General features: G+C 42.7%; 1 protein-coding gene across 5 annotated transcripts in view; it reads left to right on the forward strand.

The window, feature by feature from the left end:
* The first annotated feature begins 12,394 nt into the window (after positions 1 to 12,394).
* Positions 12,395 to 23,257, forward strand: part of LOC147622592 (protein transport protein SEC31 homolog B-like) — a 97,803-nt gene continuing 86,940 nt past the window's right edge. For all 5 annotated transcript variants that reach the window (XM_086822114.1, XM_086822115.1, XM_086822116.1 and 2 more), the window contains exons 1-2: positions 12,395 to 12,886; positions 13,565 to 13,622. In XM_086822114.1, coding sequence (XP_086678240.1) covers positions 12,567 to 12,886; positions 13,565 to 13,622 — 378 coding nt within the window. In that variant the 5' untranslated portion in view covers positions 12,395 to 12,566. The remainder of the gene's footprint in view (positions 12,887 to 13,564; positions 13,623 to 23,257) is intronic.

Below are 23,257 nucleotides of genomic sequence, written 5' to 3' on the forward strand. Positions count from 1 at the left end.
TTATGAACCTAAAGTGCCCGACCGACCATAGTTTAAGTAAGTGTGAACACTTATGGCCATGTATATAAGTGAATTTCTCTCATAATACAACATACTCTCCCATTGTGCAATTGAGCCTCGATCTTGCTAATCTCTCTCCCTAATGCATGCTAGTGAGTGTGTGTGAGTGAAGTCAGGTGAGAGGAGGGACGAGGACCCATAGTGCAACGCGACAGTGTGACAACGCTCGTGGTTGGGAGACGCGGTGGAATTGCTTCTTAAGGAGTTGTAGAGCTTGGAGACCTTAAGGGTTACAAGCTCGGCCATTGGAAAGATCCTCACGAGTTACGGTTCACCAAGTAATCTCTTTTTGGATGTGTTTCAAGGAGGGTTAGGGTGAGCCATAACATTGGAACATTATTATTTCATATTATTTTGTTGGCCACGTGCTAAATGTTTGTACATATTACTTATGCATGCTTGTGCATGGCGTTGCTATATTCCTAGCATACATGTTAGAAGAGTTTTAATTATTTACACTTAGTGTGCAAACAAGCTCTAGTGTTTGACAGATTTCCATGCAAGAAAACCATTGTGTTCATTGAATGTGTCTAAAGCCTTTCGTAGATTATTAATAATTGGAACATGTGGGAATTTTCTCACTAAACCAACCCTTAGATGCATGATCCTTGAAACTTGGTGAGGTAGACTCATTTGGATTTGGCCCTATAGAGCAAGATACACACTATGGAAGGTACTACCTTTTCAAAGCAATCATTTGGTGAGGTAGAGTCATTTGGATTTGACCTTATAGCAAGATGCACACTATGGAAGGTACTATCCTTTCCAAACCAATCATGTAGCCCTTTTAAAGGAGTGCTAAATTCTTCAAAGAAATCATCAATGCTTATTCCTTATGGTTTATTTCTACTCGTTTCTCTTAACCTTAGATGCATTGTACCACTCCTACATCAATGTTTCTTTTCTTATCATGAATTTCCTTTCAAATGATTATAACCAAGGTTGATTGTGCTCTCCCCTCGTCCATTCAATTTCTTCCTTCCTAGATTAGACTCTTAATACCCTCATATAAACAAAAGAAGTGGCTCTATTCCTTTCATTTTCTTTCGTTATATACATTTTCTTGAGTAGTGGTCCAAAGGAAGCCGTGGATAATTGAAGATTGTGCTTAGAAACAAATCATCAATGTTTAACCACCAGTGTTGTATACTGAACAAACCCTTAGAGCTTGATCACATAAATTATACTTAAAGCTTGGTGAGATGGAATTTTTGGATTTGACTTTATTACAAAGTGCACTCTTTGGAATTGCAGTCTTTGGAAGAGTGCACTACCTTCCAAAGAGTGGAAGAGTGCACTACCTTCCAAAGAGTGCACTCTTTGAAAGGTAGTGCACTCATTGGAATGGCATTCTTTGGAAGTTATCACCCTTTTCTTAAATAAAGTGCACTCTTTGGAAGATACTTTAGAAGTGAACTCTTTGGAAGGTATACCCTTTTCTTAAATAAATTGTGTAACCCTTTAAAGAGAGTGCTATATTTCCTAAAGCTATCAACAATGACTATTCTTTCAATGTGTATATCCACTCTTTGTTGAGATTGTCGACTTTAAATGCATTTTGTACCACTCCTAGATCTATGTTAATTTTCTTTATTGGGAAGCCCCTTTCAAAAGACTATAGCCAATGCTGTTTATCCTCTTCCATTCTCATTCTTCTTCCTAAGTTACACCCTCTTGATACTCCCATAAAAAAATAATGGTTCCGTTCCTTTCATTTTCTCTCCATTTTCTTGAGTGATATCATACATTTCTTGAGTAATGTTTCCAATTGCGGAGAACCCTCACAACACCCCTGCATATTAGGTCCCCCGAGTGCCCCAAGCACTCCAAATTTTGTGCCAAATCCCAATGTCATTCCTTATGAAGGCTCATCATGAAGGCTCATCATGGATTCAAACATGATTATAAAGATTATCCCAACAAAGTGACAACCGCCATGAGTGGGGGAGAAGCATCTACCACCTTGACAAGCCGTAACCTATTGAGTGTGCAAAGGGAGGACTAATCAATTAAGTCCCTTTTACAACTATCATAAGTCTCTAAGCCAAGATAAGGGTTGCAGTGCCAAGGAAACTTCCAAGGCTGCAAATAAGTAGAAATCTCAAGTGTCAGCAAGCATGGAGTGCTGGGAGGATTGGGGGAGCCCACCACTTGCATTCACGCACTAATCTTATGGTAAAGCTTGCCATAATGGTAACACAAGTAAATCATTAGACATCCTTTAAGATGTAAAAATTAAGATCGTTAGGCTATCTCCACCACTCATTTGTGGTGTGGTGGATTTCCAGAGAAGAGGTTCATATACTATGAAAGACTTTATATAAGAAATGCAAGGTTGGTTTGCAGTTGGGAAACCAATCACATTTACATACACAAGGATGAACAAGCCTCGAAAATAATAAAGAATCACCTCATGGGTTAAGGCATTCTTGTAGATATAATTGTTTAGACCACTTTGGTCAAATACTCTGCAAATGTTGCAACAAGTTTTGATTATGAGGACCCAAACTATGAGCCGCTCCCAAATCCTAACAACTCTCAGGATGGATCCATGTCTTAGAGATCATGGACACTTTTCCATAAAAGCTTGGAACAACAAGGTATCACTTTTCTTTGACATTTGCCCCACATCATCATATGAATATTGAGGCGCACAAGACATTACTTTTCTTTGACATTTGTCCCACATCATCATATGGATATTGAGGCGCACAAGACATTACTTTTCTTTGACATTTGTCCCACATCATCATATGGATATTGATGCGTACAAGATATTACTTTTCTTTAACATTCTATGTTTGCAAGAAATTAAAGTTAGGCATGATAAAGAATGTTATCTTCACAATTACAATAATACTATCAGTTCAATGGCGCTTTACTTCCATAACATTTCTTCAAAGTAAGCTTAAATTAGCTCAACGCATAGAACTAATTCATGCCACCTTTTAAAAAAAAGCTCTTTGGGTGACTGCATGTTGTTACATATATAAATCTCCAAAGAGCAAATACAATAAAGTAATTGATGTCCCTAAGAGCATACTTCAAAATGTTTATAGCAAAGTATGTTCCTTGTAAATGATAAATTCAATGGCAATGCCTACAGTGGGGGTACACATTCAAAGCTCTCAAAGTTTCATGTCACAATTCCATGATGTATAACAACTCTTGCAATAACATACAAACGGATCCCCCATGAAGTACATTTAGATGAAAATTTCACAAAAGGACCTAGGTATGGGGATTAGATGCTACTACATGTTTGAACTACTCCATCAACTTACCTTGGGGTTACCTTGTCATAGAGTGATTATCAAATTGCAAGAAGAAAAGGCATGTAAGCATGGTGAGAACCCTTCTCTCGACTGAGTGGTTATGTTGCCATTTCATATAGAGAAGATTATAAAGCTTATAAATTAAGAGGTGGTTTAGGAATAAAGCTTATAAATCAAGAAGTAGTTTTAAGATAAAACCCCCAATAGCGTGACACCGAGATGTTTATTGATGACCATCAAATTTCGATCTAGATTTTGATATTTTTACATGGTTTTTTTAAAGGGGGAAAAGTTAAAGTATATTTGTAGTAAACTTTGCCAACAACAAAGCCTATATACACAAAAGAGTAAATGTATGGAGTGTTGAAATATATGATCTACAAGTGGTAAAGGGTGAGAGAAAGAGATCATGTAGGTGTGAAGTGGGCATGTGGGTGGAAAAGGGATCTAGGCTTGGCCCAACCCTAGCCCTTGGGGAACCCTATATAAAGGGCAGGAGACCTCACTTTTTATAACACAAACACAACACAATCAACACATGAAGGTGAAGGTTAAGCCAACTTGGAGTGGATGAAATAAAAGGTAATATAGAAGCTTTCTATACATCTTGTGTTCTTGCTCTCTCTCATATATGTTACTCTATCTTGCCATCAACTATTTCTTCCATTGTGCATAATCCCCATTATTTTGGCAAGCATGAAATCGGCACAAGAGGCTTGGGATGAGACTGAGAGGTTTTATGGAGCTAGGGCAAAGCACTCAAAGATTGCACTGAAGGTGAAGTTTTTTGTCCTTGAGATGCAGGAGGGTGGCTCTTGAAATAACATTATGGGACAACTTGCAAGCATTGATGCCAAAGTTGAAGAAGATGATGCGATTGTCGTACTCTTTTGAAGAGCATGCCTCCATCGTTTGTTAGCCTTGTGACCATAATGAAGCACCTTCCAAATCCAATATTTGAAAGTATTGTTGTATCCCTTCTTGAAAAAAATGTAAGAGTCAAAGCAAAGGGTGGATCTACATCTACATCGAAAACTCAAGCCTTTGTGATGAAACATGGTACGTCCAAATCCAACTTAAAATGTACCTTTTGCAAGAAGAACGGGCATGTGGAAGCTCAATGCTTCAAGAAAGATCCGTCAAAGAAAAAGTGTAACAAGTATGGTGAAATAGGTCACTTTGGAAGAGAATGTACCAAAGTTGCCACTAAGGTTAAGGGCAATTTTGTAAGTTCCTTACATGCCAAGCAACTCTTCTAGTTGAGGAGTGAAGCATGCTTTCTAGAATTGGAAGTGAACCACATTTCTCTATAACTCATCACTTTTGTAAAAGCCTAATTTATAAAGGCTACCTACCTTGTCATCTATCCTATGGTTGAGAGGGGGTCATTTTGTTCTTGTATGTCCAATGCTCACCTTGGTCCATGTTTGGCATTGTCCCATGGTGGCATTGAGAGAGGGTGTTGAAACATATGATGTACAAGTGGTAAAGGGTGAGAGAAAGAGGTCATGTAGGTGTGAACACACCCTAAATAAAGTGGGCATGTGGGTGGAAAGGGATCTAGGGTTGGCCCAACCCTAGCCCTTGGTGAACCCTATATAAAGGCCAGGAGGCCTCACTTTTTGTAACACAAACAAACACTAACACAACCAACACATGAAGGTGAAGGTTAAGACAACTTTGGAGTGGCTGAAATAGAAGGTAATATAGAAGCCTTCTATACATCTTGTGTTTTTGCTCTCTCTCATATATGTTGTTCTATCTTGCCATAAACTATTGCTTCCGTTGGGCATACTCCCCACAATTTTGACATGGAATCCCTTAACCAAGCTCTTTGGAATCACCTTGCACACTTATTAATCTAACTTTTTATTTTAAGAGATTTATGCATCTTTTGTTTTTTTATCAATGGACGATGAGTTCAAAGCCACCTTTCTCTTATGCACTTTGCCAGAGAGTTGGGACACATTTAGGACAGCCATTAGCAATTCAAATGCTATGCTATCATATGCAGATGTGGAGGGTGCTCTCCTTCAAGAGGAGATGAACAGGAAGAACAACTCTGTTGGAAAGTCCAATGCAATGAATGCATGTGGGAGATCCCAGCAAAGGGGTAAAAGCCAAGAACGGGGAAGGAGTAAGTCCCGCTCCAAAAAGGACCTAGAATGCCATTATTGTGGCAAGAAGGGACATTTCAAAAAGCAATGCTACAAATGGAAGAATGATCAAAAAGAAAAGGGCAAAGGAAAAGACAAAGACAAAGACGAAGCCAAAGATGCAAAGCCAAAGGGCAAAAGTGGAGTCAAGATTGAAGAAGTCAATGTGTGACATGCAGGTGACAATGAGGATGAAGTCCTATTCATGTCTTCACTTGATGCCCATTCACTCCTTGCAGGAGATGGTCATGGTATGCACTCATGGATCATTGATTCAGGTGCCTCCTTTCATGTCACAGGTTGTAGAGACTTGTTTGTCAGGTATACTGCTAGCAATGAAGGAGTAGTTTATTTGGGTGACAACCATGCATGCCAGATTCTTGGCAGAGGTGATGTGAGGCTTGTGTTTTCAGATGGCTCACAGCTTATGCTCCATGATGTCAGGCATGTGCTTGAGATCAAGAAGAACTTGTTTTCTACTGGACAGCTTGATGATGCTGGTTATGTTACCACATTTGGTGGTGGAAAGTGGAAGATTAGTAAGGGCTCACTGGTTGTTGGCCAGAGCTCTAAGGTGGACACTCTTTACTTGATGCATGCTAATGTTTGTCACCATGCTAATGTAAATGCAACCGAGCTGCCGGAAATCTCTATGTGGCATAATTGGTTGGGACACATGAGTGTCAAAGGAATGGAGCAATTGTCTCGTTTTGGTTACTTGCCTTCTCTAAAGTTCTCAAGTTTTCAGTTTTGTGAGCATTGTATATATGGCAGGCAACTCCAGTGCCCCCACAAGAAAGCTCTTGACAGAAAGATGCTCAGTTAGAGCTTGTGCATACAGATGTATGTGAGATGCCTCAGCTTTCTTTGGGAGCAAAATATTTTGTGTCTTTTATTGATGATGCCACACGCAAGGTGTGGGTTTATCCTCTTCGTTTGAAGAGTGATACATTCTCAATGTTTGAGAAGTTTGTTGCTCATGTTGAGAATCAAACTGGCAAAACACTGAAGGCTTTGCGTTCCGACAATGGTGGAGAGTATATGTCCAAACAGTTTCAGGACTTTTGTGATGCTAAAGGTATCAAGAGGGAGCTCTTTGCTCCTTATGATCCTCCACAAAACGGGACAGCAGAGAGGATGAACAAGACCATTCAGGAGAAGGTCCGTTCTATGTTGTCACATGCTGCGTTACCTCATGGTTTTTGGGCTGAAGCTGTTATGATAGCCGTTCATCTTATAAACAGGTCACCTAACATGAGGCTTGGTGGGAAAGTGCCAGAGGAAGTATGGACAGGGAAGCCTCCGTCCTACAAGCACTTGAGAGTGTTTGGTTGCGTTACGTACGTGCTTAATCCTAAGTCTCACAAATGCATATTCCTAGGATATGGTGACAGAGGTGAAATGGGGTATAGACTTTGGGATCCAGTGAATAGAAAGATTATACGCATCAATGATGTCATTTTTTATGAAACATGCATGTATAAGGAGCCTGCAAGGCAACAAGAGCCTGGCAGAGTCATCTTTGATGATGATGGACATCATGGACAACAACCAAGGGTTGTAAATCAGCCATTACAGCAATAAAACCAGCCCTTAAATGGTGCTGAAAATGGTCCAAATGGACAGCCAGAGATGGTAGAAGATATCCCTATGGATATCCCACAGTTAGAGGAGATACGGGGCATGATCTTTCAACCTTATGGCATGGAACAGGAGCCACCAATAGGTGATATGCAGGCTGGACAGCAACCTGCAAATGATGGTCATTGGGTACGGAGGTCCACAAGACCCTCCAGACCCCCTGACAGGTTTGTTCCAGGGGTTGACTACTTGATGCTCACTGACTGTGGGGAGCCCTCTTGTTATAAGGAGGCTTTACATAGGGTAGACAAGGCTCTTTGGGAGCGTGCTATGAAGTCAGAGATGGATTCTCTGCACAAAAATGGAACATGGAAGTTGGTGCATTTACCTACAGGCAAAGAAGGTTTTGCCATGCAAGTGGGTTTACAGGCTCAAAGTTGCACCTCCAAGATACAAACCCAGGTTAGTGGCTAAGGGCTTCAAGCAGGAATATGGTGTGGACTTTGATGAGATCTTCTCTCGAGTGGTCAAGATGACCACACTTAGAGCTGTATTAGCTTTGGTTGCTCATGATGATCTGGATTTGATTCAGATGGATGTGAAGACTGCTTTTCTTCACGGTGATCTCCATGAGGAGATATATATGCAACAGCGAGAGGGTTATGCAGTGAATGGAAAGGAGAAGCTTGTATGCAAGCTGAAAAAGAGTCTTTATGGGCTCAAACAAGCACCAAGGGAATGGTATCATAAATTTGATACATTTATGAAATCCCAAGATTTCAGGAGGAGTGACATAGATCACTGCTTATACACCAAGAAAGCTTTGGATGGCAGTCTATTGATCCTCATCTTGTATGTTGATGATATGTTGATTGTCGGGAAATCTCGTAAAGAGATGGATGCCTTGAAGAAGAGGCTGCATCAGACCTTTGATATGAAGGATTTGGGTGATGCAAATCACATTTTGGGTATGCGGATACTTCGGGACAGAAATCAGCATGTGTTGTATTTGTCTCAGAAGGAATACATTGGCAAAGTTTTGCAGAGGTTCAATATGGAGGGGGGAAGAAGACTAGTACTCCTTTGCCTCCATATGTGAAACTCAGTGCTATGGACAGCCCACAGTCGAATAGTGACAGGGCTGATATGGCCAAGATTCCGTATGCTTCAGCTTATGGCAGTCTCATGTATGCCATGGTTGCTACCAGGCCGGACATTGCATTTGTAGTGTAGTGCATGGTTACACGGATTCGGATTATGCCGGTCATCCAGATAATCGGAAGTCTACTACCAGTTATGTGTTTACATTCACAGGAGGTGCTGTGTCATGGATATCCAGGATGCAGAAGTGCACTGCCTTATCTACTACAGAGGCCGAGTATATTGCAACCACAGAGGCTTGCAAGGAGGCATTATGGCTATCTCGGTTAGTGGTTAATTTGGGTTATACAGGGGATATTCCATTGTTGCATTGTGACAGTCAGAGTGCCATCCAGTTGGCAAAGAACCCTGTCTTTCATGCAAAGACGAAGCATGTGGATGTGAAGTATCACTTCATCAGAGAGGTGATAGAGAACAAGCAGATTCAGCTTGTCAAGATTCATACGGATGACAAGCAGATTCAGCTTGTCAAGATTCATACGGATGACAACCCGACTGATTTGTTGACAAAGAGTTTGCCTCCAGAGCGGTTTGCTCGTTGCAGACACTTGATGGGCATTGGATGAGGCGAGTTTCAGCCTTGATATGGCCTTGTATATTATCATGTACATGCTGATTTTTTCTTTTCCTTCATTTAAGGGCACTTTTGCCTTTAAGTGGGAGGTTGTTGGGGTAAAGGCATTATGCCCACCCTTATAGTGTGTACTAGCCCATAAGTTTTATAGTACATAGTACACTGAGTCATTTTAATGTACTAAGTGCACTATGTGTACTAGAGCAAATATACATGTGTGATAGGGGAGTTACACACTCATACTGTGAGTTGACTTATCCCCACATCTCTCTCTCTCTCTCTCTCTCTCTCTCTCTCTCTCTCTCTCCCTTCTTCTCTGTGTGTGTCTCCCACATGAAACCCTAACTCTCTCCCTTCAAGACAGATTTTAGTATGTGAAAGTCTGGGATAAGGCCATCTTATTCCTTTTATACAGGATTTTATTCATATTTTCCTAAACGGCATACAAGGGAGTTTCAAATTATTAAGGTATGTATGGGTGATATCATGGTGGTATGGGACGTGATCCTTCATATATATTATATTATGGGATGCTAGTGATCCTTCATATATATTATATTATGGGATGCTAGTGATCCTTCATATATATTATATTATGGGATGCTAGTGATCCTTCATATATATTATATTATGGGATGCTAGTGATCCCTCATATATATTATCTTATGGGATGCTAGTGATCCCTCATATATATTATCTTATGGGATAATTTGGGCTCAAGATTGTTGCTTTGCTTACATCACTTAGCATGTTGACCGCAACATTCAAAGACAATCTCATTTTCTAAATTCACTAGAAGTTATAGTGTGGGCATTCTCTAGATAAACTTCTTTTATCCATAGCCTATATGTTTTGATGAGGGTAATCTCGTCGGCATATTCACTTGTTGAAATCTCTTTCTTTAGAGTTTAACGAGTTTATCTTGTTATGTTCGGATTAAGGAAATTTGGATTTTTCCTTTGTTGGCATTTCTTTCTCTAGTTCTGTACTTTAGGTGATTTATACAGTCAACTTGATGGTTTACGGATGGACATATATGACTCATCGAGACATGATGAGTCTCTATGTTGATATGGATAACTCGGGACATTGATAATTCCATGTGCAGATGTGGGGTACGTCGGGGTGCTGATGAATCCCTAGTTCTTGCTGTTATAATGCCATGTTTTCCTACTTTATTCCGAATGGTTTACAACGAGGAAATTACTTTAGGTATAAATTGCTTTGATCATGGGGAAACAGAGCGTATGAATTAGATTGTAGAGGATATGCTTCGTGTATATGTCTCTGGAAAAGCATCAAAATTGGGAAAAATATCTTCCAATGATGGAATTTGCCTATAACAGTTTTAAACATATGGCTCTTGGTTTTAATTCGTTCATACTTATGTATTGGTATCAACCCAGGGCACCTATTGATGTCGGTCTTAAGGACATCGAGCTTGATGCATCGAGGGATTTCTTGCGTGATATGCATGAAATGCTGACCCAAGCTTGGATTCTATCAGGAGTGCTCAGGATAGGGCACGGTTCTATGCTGATAGAGGACGCTCAACTTGGTCTTTTGAACCAGAAGCATTGGTTTATTTTAATGTTCCTAAAGATTCTCAGACTTTGTCAAAAGGAAAATGTTGGAATTTATCTCCTAGATATTGTGTTCCATTTCGATTTATTCATCGGATTAGCACGATTGCGTATGAACTGAAACTACCTCCACATGTTAGAGTTCATCCACAATCTTTCATATCAATAGATTGAAAGGGAAACTAGGAGGCGAGGATAACATAGTTACTCCTCAAGAACTCGTTGAAGTCGAAGAATTATCCTATATTCCACACATGAACCTGATAAGGCACTTGAATTCAGGGAAAGGAAACTTTGTAGTTGACTAATCCCTGAAGTTAAAATTAGGTGGAAAGATAGGGAAATAGAGGATTCGACTTGGGAGTCGGTTGAGATTGTTCAGCGCAGTTCTCCTTCTTTTCATTGCAAGAGTGCAGTGTTTTGAGAGAGGGGAAGTATGTTATATGCACATTATGTGTGCATATACTAGGAGGCTAACCCACATTAGGCTTGTGAGCATGGGAGCATGGGAACAAGCTCTAGTGGAGCATGGGTTAGGACTAACCTTAAGGGTTAAGGTTAGGGTGAGGCATCCAAGGTTCACACATGGGAAATGGAGAGTCAAGAGTCACTTGAGGGCCCTCCTATATAATAGGGGCATGGGGCACACTCAAGGGAGGGCTTGGGGACTTGGGGGCTTGGAGGCCAAGGCTATGTTATCTCTCTTGTGTAGAGGATCATATCTACTCACCTACCATTTCACACTATAGCTACATGCTATTGGAGTTATACCTCTTGATGGTATGGGACATCAAGGTAGAGGTATGATGTATTTCATTATTATTCATGTGTGCATCCCTTGGGCTCGGGGGTGGTCGGGTGGATGAGTTTATGCCTGATTTATGCATGTTTATGCATAACAATTATCTAGAGAGATCTTAGAGTTTTAACAGCAGTGGCTTCTACTCCATGGCCACTTGGTGGTTGAACGAACTTGCCATTTGTGCCTTGGTTGGTCTGGCCAACCACTAGTGATGAATCACCTTGGAAAATCGTGGAAAACAACCCAACAATAGTAAAAACGAGAAGATGGAGCTCGAAACAGCCCTAAAGTCCTGCCAAACCCAACCTCAAAGTGCATTGATTACAATCCCATCACCACTTGGACTCCAATTGTAAGAAATACATGTGACCACATTGATTTCACTGCTAGTGTTCGAAAATGTGATAGTTTGGCACAACGCACAACCCGATAGGATGTCACCATGCCGATATTTGTAGGAGATACCCATGTGGACGAATTGAACATAGGATGTGAGCATGCCCGATATTTTATAAGGGATACTACTGAACTACTTATTGAGAGAACCTTCTCACCTCAGAGTTATTAGGGTTACCCTTAGCATGTGGTCTTTAAGACCCTTGCTCTAGGAGGGATCAAAGGTTGGGAGAGGCGACACTTTTTGACCATCTAATTAGGTAAACTTTAGGCTTGACAGTGGGGATAAATTCGGGATCCTGACGCCACTTTTCGGCCGCATTGGCTTAGGGCATTAAATTTAGGAATAAAATTGCGGGTAAACTTGAACTCAGGAATAAAATTGCAGGTAAACTTGGGGGCAGTAAACTTGGGGTAAACTAGACTTAAAGTCAGGTTGGATTGGGACTTGGAATTTTTTTGGGGAAAAAATTGTATGTGTAAATGGGGATTTGATCCCAGGGGCCAGGACTCATAGTGTATAATTCAAATATTTAACCTCTACACTATAGTTTGTAGCAAGTACCCATTGCTAGTTTTTGGTCTTAATTTATATGACACACCACTTTTGAGGCTGATTCGGTTGTCGAAAAGTGGCATCGTGATCTTGATTTAATCCCTACCGTTCATCCCCAAGTTTACTATCCTGAGTTTATCACCCCGAGTTTACCTGATCAAATGGCCAAAATATTACGTCGCGATCCAAAAAGTGGGACTTAAAAACCCTTGCTATTTAGTGCTGTGGTAGAGCTGAAGTAGAGTGAAACGATCCATGAACCACTTTAAGTACCTTCTCTAATTGCTAAGAGCTGAAGCCACTAGCAAATTGCTCCTCTCTCTCTCTCTCTCTCTCTATCTCTCTCCCCCCCTCCCTCTCTCTTCGCCCCTGTGCGCTGTAGTAGTGCGTTTTTTCACAGAGAACACAGATCTGCGCAGGCCATGGCGGCCATCAAGACTGTGGCCAGATCTGCCACTGTGGCCTTCGCGCCAACACATCCCAATGTGTTGGCTATGGCGACGTTGGAGGGCGCCATAGATGCCTCCTTCAGCGCCTCGGCCTCACTAGATGTCTTCAAGATCGACTTCTCCAGCCCCGATTCTGATCTCGATCTGCTCAGTTCGTACTCTTCTAGCGAGAAATTTAACAGTCTGTCATGGGGTACTGCTGGAGCTGGAAGCGAAGAGTATCCCTATGGTCTTCTCGCAAGTGGTCTCGCCGATGGCACCGTCTCCATCTGGAACCCAGCTCCCCTCATCAGGTAGTGCTTTCTTCTTTCTAGAATTCGGCTTTTCCCAACATTCCACCCGCATCAGAAGTAGGGTTTAGGCGCATGCCTGCATCAGCTCGAGGTTTCCATGTCAGGACGTCCGAATCAGGGTTTCCTTATCATGTACTTGCATCAGAATTAGGGTTTAGGCCAAACACTTTGCCTGCCTCCGAGTTGAGGTTTTCGCATATCAGGTTCAAAGTGAGCATCAGGGTTTCTTTAGGACAATTTTAGAACAATGCCTACATGAGGGTTGAGATTTCCCTTAAGGATTTCCTCCTCAGCGCACGAAATTGTAGGCCAAAGAATGTTTGATTACGTTACAACAGGGTTTTTTAAAATCAGTTCACCTGCTTCATTTCCGAATCAGTCCACCTGCTTAATAATTAGGCTTTAGGCCAAAGGCTAGATGCCTGCATTAGAGGTGAGGTTCCCTCATCAGAGAACTATGCTTTTCTCATGAGGCCGAAGACTGTACTTTTGTTAGGGTTTCCTAATCAGGCACAATACTTCTGTTGTTCAGAATCAGTGTATGCCTTCGTGAGAGTTGAAGTTTCCTGATCAGGTCCACAGAATTAGGGTTTCCTCATCAGGCTTGCATTCATAACTATGAAAATTTCTTCGTCATGTACAATACTATATCCTTATCTTGTTTTTCTATTTCTGCAGGGAGGATCCAAACACAGAAGCTTCTCTGCTTGCAAAGTCTCAGAAGCATGCAGGACGGGTAAGGGCTCCTTGACTGTTTTTATCAATTGACCGTAAGTACATTTTAGATTGGCAGTCTATTGATGAGTGCAAGCCCGGATTCTACCACGGAAATGGACCTAAAGGCAAGCGTAGTGAAAGGCTTCCCTGAAGGAAGCCTGAGCGAAGCAATCACCTTTCACTAGGTCATGGTCACTAGGTTACCATTCTATTTACTCAATTTCCCTTGGCTATCGACTCCTTAAAGAATCAAACAAGGCTAAGGACTGGAACTATCCTACCGTGCACTTTAAGTTTACCTAGGGTCGGACATTCCAGAATTTAAGGCAGGTGTCCGATGCCCAGGCAGTTAATGTGGTAGAGATTGCAAGTGGCTGTAGTTTTTTGAATCCAGCTTTGATCTTGACATGGATAGTGCTGTCATTGGCTTTTTTTACTTCGTGCATGACAGGAAGACCTTAGCTGGCTTGTTAGAAAAGTCCATGAGGGCCTTGGGGGAGGGCTGTATGGATGTATATGTAACATGAATATTATGGAATCATACAAATTATGCCCTAATTAATTCTGATTAGAAGGGTACTCAATGCAAATGAAAAGCACAATCTGAATACACACAGAAAAGAGGAGAGATCCACCTAATCTACTTTGTATATTTCTGCAATGAATATTAGAATGATTACAATGCTCAAAACTTGGATCTAGACTTAGATTTAGTATCCCTAAAACCTAGCGTTAATGCTTCTAGACTTGGGAAAAGGTAATTGAATGTGCATAATTGAGCATGGCTGAGTTTTCCTCCTTTTGGGACTGGCTCGTGCTAATCCAACACTTGCTTGCTCTGGGACCTTGCACTACACAAATGGCACTCAATGTCTGATCCTTGCCCCGGCCCCTGCCCATCTATTTATAGTGTTCCAGAAGGCTGGTTGCTTATTAGTCTCCACACTTGGGACACCTAGCTTGGACATGCTTGAGCCTATTTTGCCCTTAAATTTGCCCACACGCTTACTAATACTGAGAACTATGTCCATGTGGCACTCCATTAACTTGTGCACATGACATCCCCTCTTGTATAACTTGGAGCATAGGGGAACATGATTCACCTTTGCCCCACTTCTGTTTGGGTCATATGCTCTGCAATTGTGACTTTGTGGCACTTTCCTATGGGAATCCCGAGTGATCACACATGATGGCACAAAACACAATCTGCCAACCATGACAATCTTTGGAAATCGTGTCACTGTAACCGGTGGCTCGACACATTAAAATGTGTCAAGTTTATCACTTACAAGTTACGTGAGTGCCATGTAAACATGGTTAGCAAGCTTGTGGGCAACTTCAGAGGTGGGACATGCACTATTCAAGAGGCCCAAGTGTTTGCATGCATATCCCAAAGATAAGGCGCTTGAGTTTGGAAACAGTTGGCAGGTAATGGACCAACCCTAATCAACCGACCAGTCCTAAAGGAAACTATAAATAAGGAGATGAGTGTAATATGAGAACATTTAGTGCTAGATCTGTTGAGTCAAAGTCAAGAGCAGTAGTGGAAGTGTTTGGATTTGTAGTATGCAGCCATAGCACTGTAGGTTCAGCATTGTATAGCTTTGGAGCATAGTTCCAATCATACGTGTATGATTGGCCAGCCGTACATTTGCAAATGCTCAATGATTTAAATGTGTTTGATATGTGGGTTTCATACATTGCCGTATTTTTTTTCTCAAAATTTTTTACTGGGGCTGACCTATGGTCCTCTCATATTTTCACTCTTCAGTGTCATCATTCATGCTTCGAAGTCCAAGCTTTATAATTTAAGAACTTCAGATTTTGGATTGCAAGAACTTTGAAGGCACCCAAGGTAGGGGGCCAGGGCTGTAGTTGTAGTAGCTATAGGTCTTCTCAGGGATCTGATTCTTGGAGTGTCCCACAGAATGGCAAAAGAAACATCTGTTATCTTTGTGATACTGTGCCACCTCTAGTGGTGGAGACAACAAGGGGATACAGGCTACAGCCCTACCCTACGTGCCTTTAGGCAAATCTGAAATTATAAAGCTTGAACTTTGAACCATGAATGATGATAGTGAAAACATGAGAGGACAAGAAGTGAGTCCCCCCCCCCCCCCAAAAAAAAAAATAAAATAAAAATAAAAGTAAATAAATAAATAAATAATGTAATAATAATAGGGCAGCGTATGAAACTCCACTATAGGCTGAAGCAAACATTTGCATACCTATCATTCTTCCACACGTTTGCTATTTTCAGGTGAATGATTGTAACTATGCTTTGGAGTAACGGGTAAAATGCCTCTTCGAAATCTTCATCTTCTTCTGCAACAAGATTGGCGTGGTCCTTGCACTATTCCTTGGCCATCTTCTTGAAGCAGCTGTCCTTGATATGACCAAGCTTTTTGCAGTAGGAGCACTTCAATAGGAACACTACAAGGCTTCTCCGGTTCTTCTCTTGCCTTTGTCTTTCCCGTAGAAAGCCGGTCTCTGCAAATCTGTTAATTTCTTCAAGACTAGCAAGCAAAATTGCTTTCATGTCGTCGTCATTTGGCAGAGCCTTTAAAGTAGTGAGTTGCTGGATGATTGAGCCTAATGTGCTTAAATGTTCTTGTAGAGATTATGATTCTTTCATTTTTGTACCATAAAACTTTTGGTTTAAGGAAACCTTGGAATTATTTATTTTGTTTCCCATACCGTAGCCAGTTGATATTGTGTTAATTCTTTCTATCTTTAGTGGTACATATGTCCTATCAACCACCTTTTTGTTGTAATAATTCTTTCTATTTGTTATGATCCTATTGGCATATATGCTATGAGTTATGCCACATATGCTATGAGTAGTGCCACATGTGAACATGGGCTAACCAAGGGCACTTTTATCCCTTTGGGTTTTTCCCCTTGGATATTAGGTGTGAAAGGACACCACACTTATTTGTATTTTGATATTGTGGAGTCAACTCACTTGCTCCACACATTGTATCTCTTCTTCTTTGGGTGAGCATCAATCACCATAACTCACTCTTGAGTGTGCTTGCTGCTGTGTTTTGTGTATGTCTCTATTTCTGTGAAACGCTATCCTATTAGTGGTATCAGAGCTTGGTTGCAACCCTTTGCTCGCGGAGTTTCGACGCCCAGCTTCCAGCAGCCTTCCGTCCGACTGTGGTTTTTCGTGCTGCCTAGTCTGTTCGTTCGCTGTGCAGACTTGCTGCGTGCTCCGCCTGGTTGGCGTTTTGCTGCGCATTTCAGCCACTAGCTCGGGCAGTAGTAGTAGTAGGGAGGGCTCTACCACCGCCCCGCCCACTGGGGGCGCTCGCGCCAGAGGAGGCAGCCCTGGGTGGTGCTCAGCTCCACTTTGGGCTTACGTGGCAACTACCGGAAATTTGTAAATTTTTGGGACTTCCTTCTGTCACCGCATCGGTTTTGTCCAGCAGCCCTCGCCATCCGGCCGGTCCTCCTCTACCGTCGCCTCCTCCACCGTCCCGCCATCAACGTGCTTCTACATCTGTCATGTGCACAGAGTGTATCTACCGTGTGCAGCATGCACACAAGACTAGCCTCGAGGCTTGGGGTAGGTTGGAGCTAGGTAGGTTGATTAGTGAGGTGGGCTAGGGATGGACTGACGGGTGGGCGTCCATGTGTGGACGCCCGGTGACCGGCCAAGAGCCTATAAAAGGGTCGCCTGAGTCAATCAGTCTGTCAGAGTTTTTGAAGGCTATGTGAGCTCTCTGCGGTTAGAGTGTAGACATGCACCTGCGTCATGTAGTCGAGACCAGCAGCAGTCTCGAGGCCCGCGAGGGTAGCTCCATGGCGATATGGGAGGTCATGGGGTAGAGATTGGTCGGTACGTCTAGCTAGTTAGCTTAGTTCGTGGCTCGGTGGGGGTAGCCAGGACTTGTGGGTTTTGCCCACGGCTGTCATGGTTGGGTGGTGAGTTAGGCTTGCACCTCCTTCATGGTGTATGGCTTTGTTTTGCAGGTTTCGGGTCTTGTTGCAGGTATGCCTTATGGGGAGATCCTGGAGGTATGACAATCTTTGCATACTCTACAAAATCAAGGTTTCGGCTGGCCAGGTACTGATTTTTTGGTTCAGTTCAAGGGGCTTTTGTACAGTTCTTGCTTCATTGCAAAAATTATGTGCATGCAGCAGTGCATGGCAGCATTAGGGTGTAGGACACAGAAAATTTGGAGATTTTTCAAAATTTGTGTCTGCACAATTACAGTTATATGACACGGAGAAATTTGGGTGCTTTTCTAAAATTAGTGCTCAATCGCACAATTAAAGCTCATTGGTACACAGATTTTTAGGGCTTTTGTGAATTATGTGCAATTGACATATAAATCATCCCATTGGTGCTAAAAAATTTGGGGATTTTCAGCATTGCTTATCTACAGCCTTGTATTCGGGGCAAAACATTTGCCTAAGACTTTGTGGTTGCCTGGCATTGCACTCCTGTGCGTTTGGGATTTTGCTTACAAGTGCTTTTTATTGCATTTTTGGTTGCATGTGTTTGCATCTCTCTTGCAAGAGATTTCAGCACATGGTTGAGAATACGACCGATATATTCGGGGTTTTGTCCCAAGAGGACGAATTGGATGGCAGTAATTACTCCCTATGGAGTTCCATGGTCCGAAATCTACTTGTGGCCAAAGGATTATGGGGTTATGTGTCAGGTGAAGATATACGCCCTGTTGACATAGCACCTAACACACTTGGCCGTGGTGCTCAACAAGCTGCAGTACCCACTCCTCCACAGGAGCAGAACAGATGGGATACTCGCGATGCCCAAGCGATGGCTTTGATTGCTTTGTTAGTAAAGCGATCAATCATACCGCATATTCGGTCTTGCAGGACCTCACCTCGAGCTTGGGATGTACTTGAAACCATGTATCAGGCAAAGAATGAGGCCAAATGAAGGTGATAGTATGGCTTTCATCTTACGAAGATCTAGGATCTTCGGGAGCAGCTACTCAATATTGATGAGGTCATTTCCGAAAAGGAGTTGCTTTCCAGGACACTAATATCTTTGCCAAAAACCTACTTGAACTTCCACACATCGTTCACTCTATCTATGCGGGGAAACCTGGAACCAATCTTGTTTGAAGAGTTAGTTGGTTTGTTACTACAGGAGGAGTATAATTGGAAGAACAAATCTTCTAGCATGCATGGCAGTGATGGGGCTTTTGTTGCCCAAGACAAGGGCAAGGGAAAAGCCAAACACAGTTTTCACCAAAGGTTGATTCAGGATAGCCTTCACAAACGGTTAAAAATGATGTAGGTAAGCCCAAGAAAAAGGGCAAATGTCACTACTACAAGAAGCCATGTCATTACTTGAATGAGTGCAGAAAGAGGCTTGCAAAGGAGAAGAAAAAGGAAAGTGGCATGGCTATATATTCTTCTTCATCACCTGCAGGGAAAGATGATGCATCAGTAAATCTTGTGCAGGATGAGTGGACTTTTCTTACTTGCAGTTACGATGCATCATTGGAGCATATGTCTCTCAGTGTCAATGAATGACATGACACATGGTACTTTGACAGTGGTGCTTCTAAATACATTACCTCACGGAGGGATTTGTTTAAGAAGCTTATGGTTGCCCCTGAAGGCATGTGGGTAACATGTGCAAACAATTCTTCTTATCCAGTCCAGGGTGTTGGTGAGGTGATCCTCACAACAACAGATGTAGAATTATGTCTTCTATATGTATTGTATGTGCCAGGGATTAAGAACTTCTTGCTGTCCATCTCCTCTTTTGCTAAAAGCAGATAAGTAGTGAACTTTGAGGATGACAGATGCACAGTGAAAGACCGTGAAGGTGGCTATGCATTGGTCACTTCTGGCACATTGTACCATGGGTTATATCAGCTTAACATGTTTGACAGGAGAGAGCATGATGCTCATGTGGTTACCACTCTTACACCTTCCATGCATGAGGCAGAATTGTGGTATGCCAGGTTTGGGCATGTGAATTATGGCAGTTTAATGCTATTGCAAAGGCATAAAATGGTACAAGATATGCCACATGTAGAACTGCCACCAAAACATGTATGTGAAGGGTGCATACTAGGTAAGATGCACAGAAATGCATTCCCAAAAGATGGATCAACATGGGCTGTCAGCTTGTGCACAGTGATGTGTGTGGTCCTATGTGGACACCATCTTTTGGAAAGCATCTATACTTTGTAACCTTTATCGATGACTACTCTAGATTTGCTTGGGTGTATCCCTTGAAGGCAAAATCTGATGTATGTTCTCAGCATTTTGTGGCACAAGTTGAAAATCAAACAGGTTGCAAAGTGCAGACCCTCTGTACGGATCGAGGGGGGAAATATTGTTGGAATGCACAGTGGAAAAATGAGACAAGTGCGGTGGAGAACAAAACGTAGAAGTGTAGAGAGAGAGAAGCTGTATAAACTCTGCTATATACACAAGAATCTGAGACAAAAGGAAGTGGGGGAGCAAGGGTGGTATAAACACCCTAGGTTGCTGGTACGGCCAGTCGAAAAACAGCCGATTGGGTGCATGCATGTCCACGACTGAGAAAATGACTAGTCGGCCAGCACGTGCAGTCGGCCAGGACAAGACATGGTCGGCCAGAAGAAAAACACAATCGGCAAGGACCAGATCAAGTCGGCCAGCACTAGACAGTCCCCACGACCAAAAACAGGGAGAAAAAAACACAAAAAAATGAAAAAAACTCTTGGGTGGGTACACCCACAAAGGCCCTCACTGAGTAATATGTATAGTGAGGAGATGACTGCTAACAAATACATGTCCATTGCTTTCAAAGCATTTATGGGAGAAAAAGGCATAAAGCATCAATGCACGATGCCATATTCTCCTCAGCAAAATGGTGTTGTTGAGAGAAAGAACAGGTCCTTGATGGAAATGGCTAGATGCATGGTTAAAGGCAAAGGCTTGCCTCACAAATTCTGGATGGAGGCAATAATGTGTGCTACACATGTGTTGAATGGATGGCCTACCAAAGCATTGAAAACCATAATGCCATATGAGGCCTGGCACGAAAGGAAACCTAAAGTTGATCACTTTAGAGTTTTTGGATGTACAACATATGCACATGTGCCTCGGCAGTTGAGGGGTAAGCTTGATGACAAAGTAGCTAAGTGCATATTTGTGGGTTATAGCAGTGGCAGTAAAGGCTACTGTCTCTTTAATACTTCCACAGAGGATTTTGGACAGCAGAGATGTTGTATTTGCTGAAAATTCAGACCATGGACATATCTGAGTAAGAAGGTGCAGGACTTGGAGTGGAAAACTAGTCCCATGTGAGCCCAGTATGGGACGAGTCAGCCAGGGTTCCACTCTCTGTCTCCGAGGTCAGGTGTGCATTGTCCTACACATGGAGCAATGCCAGTCTGCACTGTGAGTTTGCCTCTGGAATGATGTCAGTTGCTCTGTGTGTTCGGTCTGCGATCAGGCACGAGAATTTTGTGTAGAGCCTAGGTTTGCTTTTAGTGTGGGCATGGGGAAGGCTATGAGCCACCCCAAGGGGCCAGTAAGGCCCCAGGCCTTGCCCACCAGCCCTAGTGTGGGCTGGGCAGCCTGTTGGCCAGCCCTAGGGGCCTGGCCATACAGTCCACAAGCCTTTGGGCCCTGCTCAGCCAGGCGGCCAGACTTTAAGTGCTGTCCCACAGCCAATGCGCAGGCTGGACGTCAGTATGGACAGCATCAGGTACATGCGCATGATGGCCAAGACACATAAAAACGCTTGCTCATAAAACATTTGTTGCATAAGTTATCTAGTCGTGAGGAAGTTGGTTCTGGTTGACTCCAGTTATAGCTGGCCGACTGGAGGAGAAAGAGGGTATAAATATCCAGCCCTTCTCAGCGTTTTAGTCATTTGGTTATTCACCAAGTGTTGAAGCTGCTCAAGGGGCCAAGACGGCCAAGGAGGAGTTAACACAAGGGTGAATTTTGAACGTCAAGGGTAACACAAGGGTGAATTCTGAAGGTCAAGGGCAGAGGATTTTCCTTAGCCAAGAAGGTCAAGTTTTCAGCCTTTTATTTACTGATTTGCATCATTCTAATAGAAGCAAATACACCATTCGTGGTGGGGGCCCAACAGAGGGTATTTGGAACCCAATACTGTGTTCTTCTCCCCCTCCCCCTCCCCCACCCCCACCCCCACCCCCACCCCCACCCCCACCCTCCCCCTCTCTCTCTCTTTCTCTCTCTCTATTTTTTGCACATCTACTTTCAGTTTTGTGCGTTATTCTCGTCGTGAATGATTGCTGATTTCTGAGCATTGAAGTTACCGATCTACCTTGAAGCTTCCGCATGTTACAACGGTATCAAAGCCTGCTTCAAGTGTAAAGATTCACCAGAAAAAAAGGAAAAAAAAAATAATTTTTTTCCTTGCTTGTGTGGTTGGTTTCTAGACTCCGGTGGACCACCTCTTTCGGTGTTACTCCTGTCCCTTGAAGGACGGTTGGTTTTCAGTCTCTGGAAGCCTTTGGAAGTCTCCCACACACATAGTGGATGACGTTAGTGGGGATGTCGTAGTATCTAGTCCATACTATGCATAATGGAGTTGATAGTTATATAGTCTTGTGGGTTGACTACCGTGAGTATATAACATGCACGCTCCTAAAAGGTGAATTTGGGCATGTTCCTAGATTCATCTAGGTATATATAGTGGATGGTCAGATTGCGCTCCAGAAAGGAAGTGCATTTTCTTGCTATGGCGAGCTACGACAACGAGAGAGAACAAGAACCTTGGGACCGAAGTGCACCAGGCAGCCCATCTAGAGCATCAGGCATGAGTGTACCATATATGTTCCAAAAGATGATGCAAGCAATCGCAAAACAGGGTACCAAATTGAAAGAGCAGAAGGCGTAGATACTGGCTCTTGAAGAGCGCACTCATTCTCGAGCTCCTCGTTATCCGTCTCCCCCCCCCTCTCTTTCCGTTTCCCAGATTCCAAATCCTCTACAAAGGGACCCTTTCGAAGGGTCATGATCGTAGTTGAGTTCGATGCTTGAGTTGAAGACGATGCCATGTGATGCGTGAAACATGAACGATACCTTGCGGCTTTGGACGCAAGATTGACACCAGCGGCTTCGTCAAGTCATTTTCTCGAGAAAATGAACTCTAGTAAGTATAATGGTAAACTCGACCCCACAAATCTTTATTCATGGTTGCATCAGTTTGAAGCTTATTTTGCCACAATTCGAAAAAGTGATACTGAGAGGGTGATCCCACACAGACCTCAGCGGCTGTCCCTAGTTCTTCGGATCCCAATGCTTCGGTTGGAGCAATCATTAACTGGGAGCTCAAAGATAAGTAGAAGGGCGCCCATGACCAGGAGTATGAGCGCAACGAATTGCTCAAGACCTTTGGCTCCATAGGTGGCCAAAGAGTCGTTGTCTTGTTTGACAGCGGCAGCATGGAGATGTGGTCACGGAACAGGCTATCCGGTGTGCCTGTTTCGTCTTGACTTCAATGGACAAGCAAGTTGAGGGTTTTAGCACAGGCATGACGATGAGCATCAAGTTTGAAACTCTAGGTGCTAAATTAGTCATTCAGGGCATAGAGTTTGTGCGTGATTTTATGATTGCCTCTCTTGTAGGAGTAGACATAATCTTGGGCATTCAGTGGTTTCACAAGCTCCTTCTTGATGTCAAGTGGGACAA

The sequence above is a fragment of the Cibotium barometz genome, chromosome 28 (assembly GCF_041138505.1).
Source record: "Cibotium barometz isolate CiBa-2024 chromosome 28, ASM4113850v1, whole genome shotgun sequence".
NCBI lineage: Eukaryota > Viridiplantae > Streptophyta > Polypodiopsida > Cyatheales > Cibotiaceae > Cibotium > Cibotium barometz.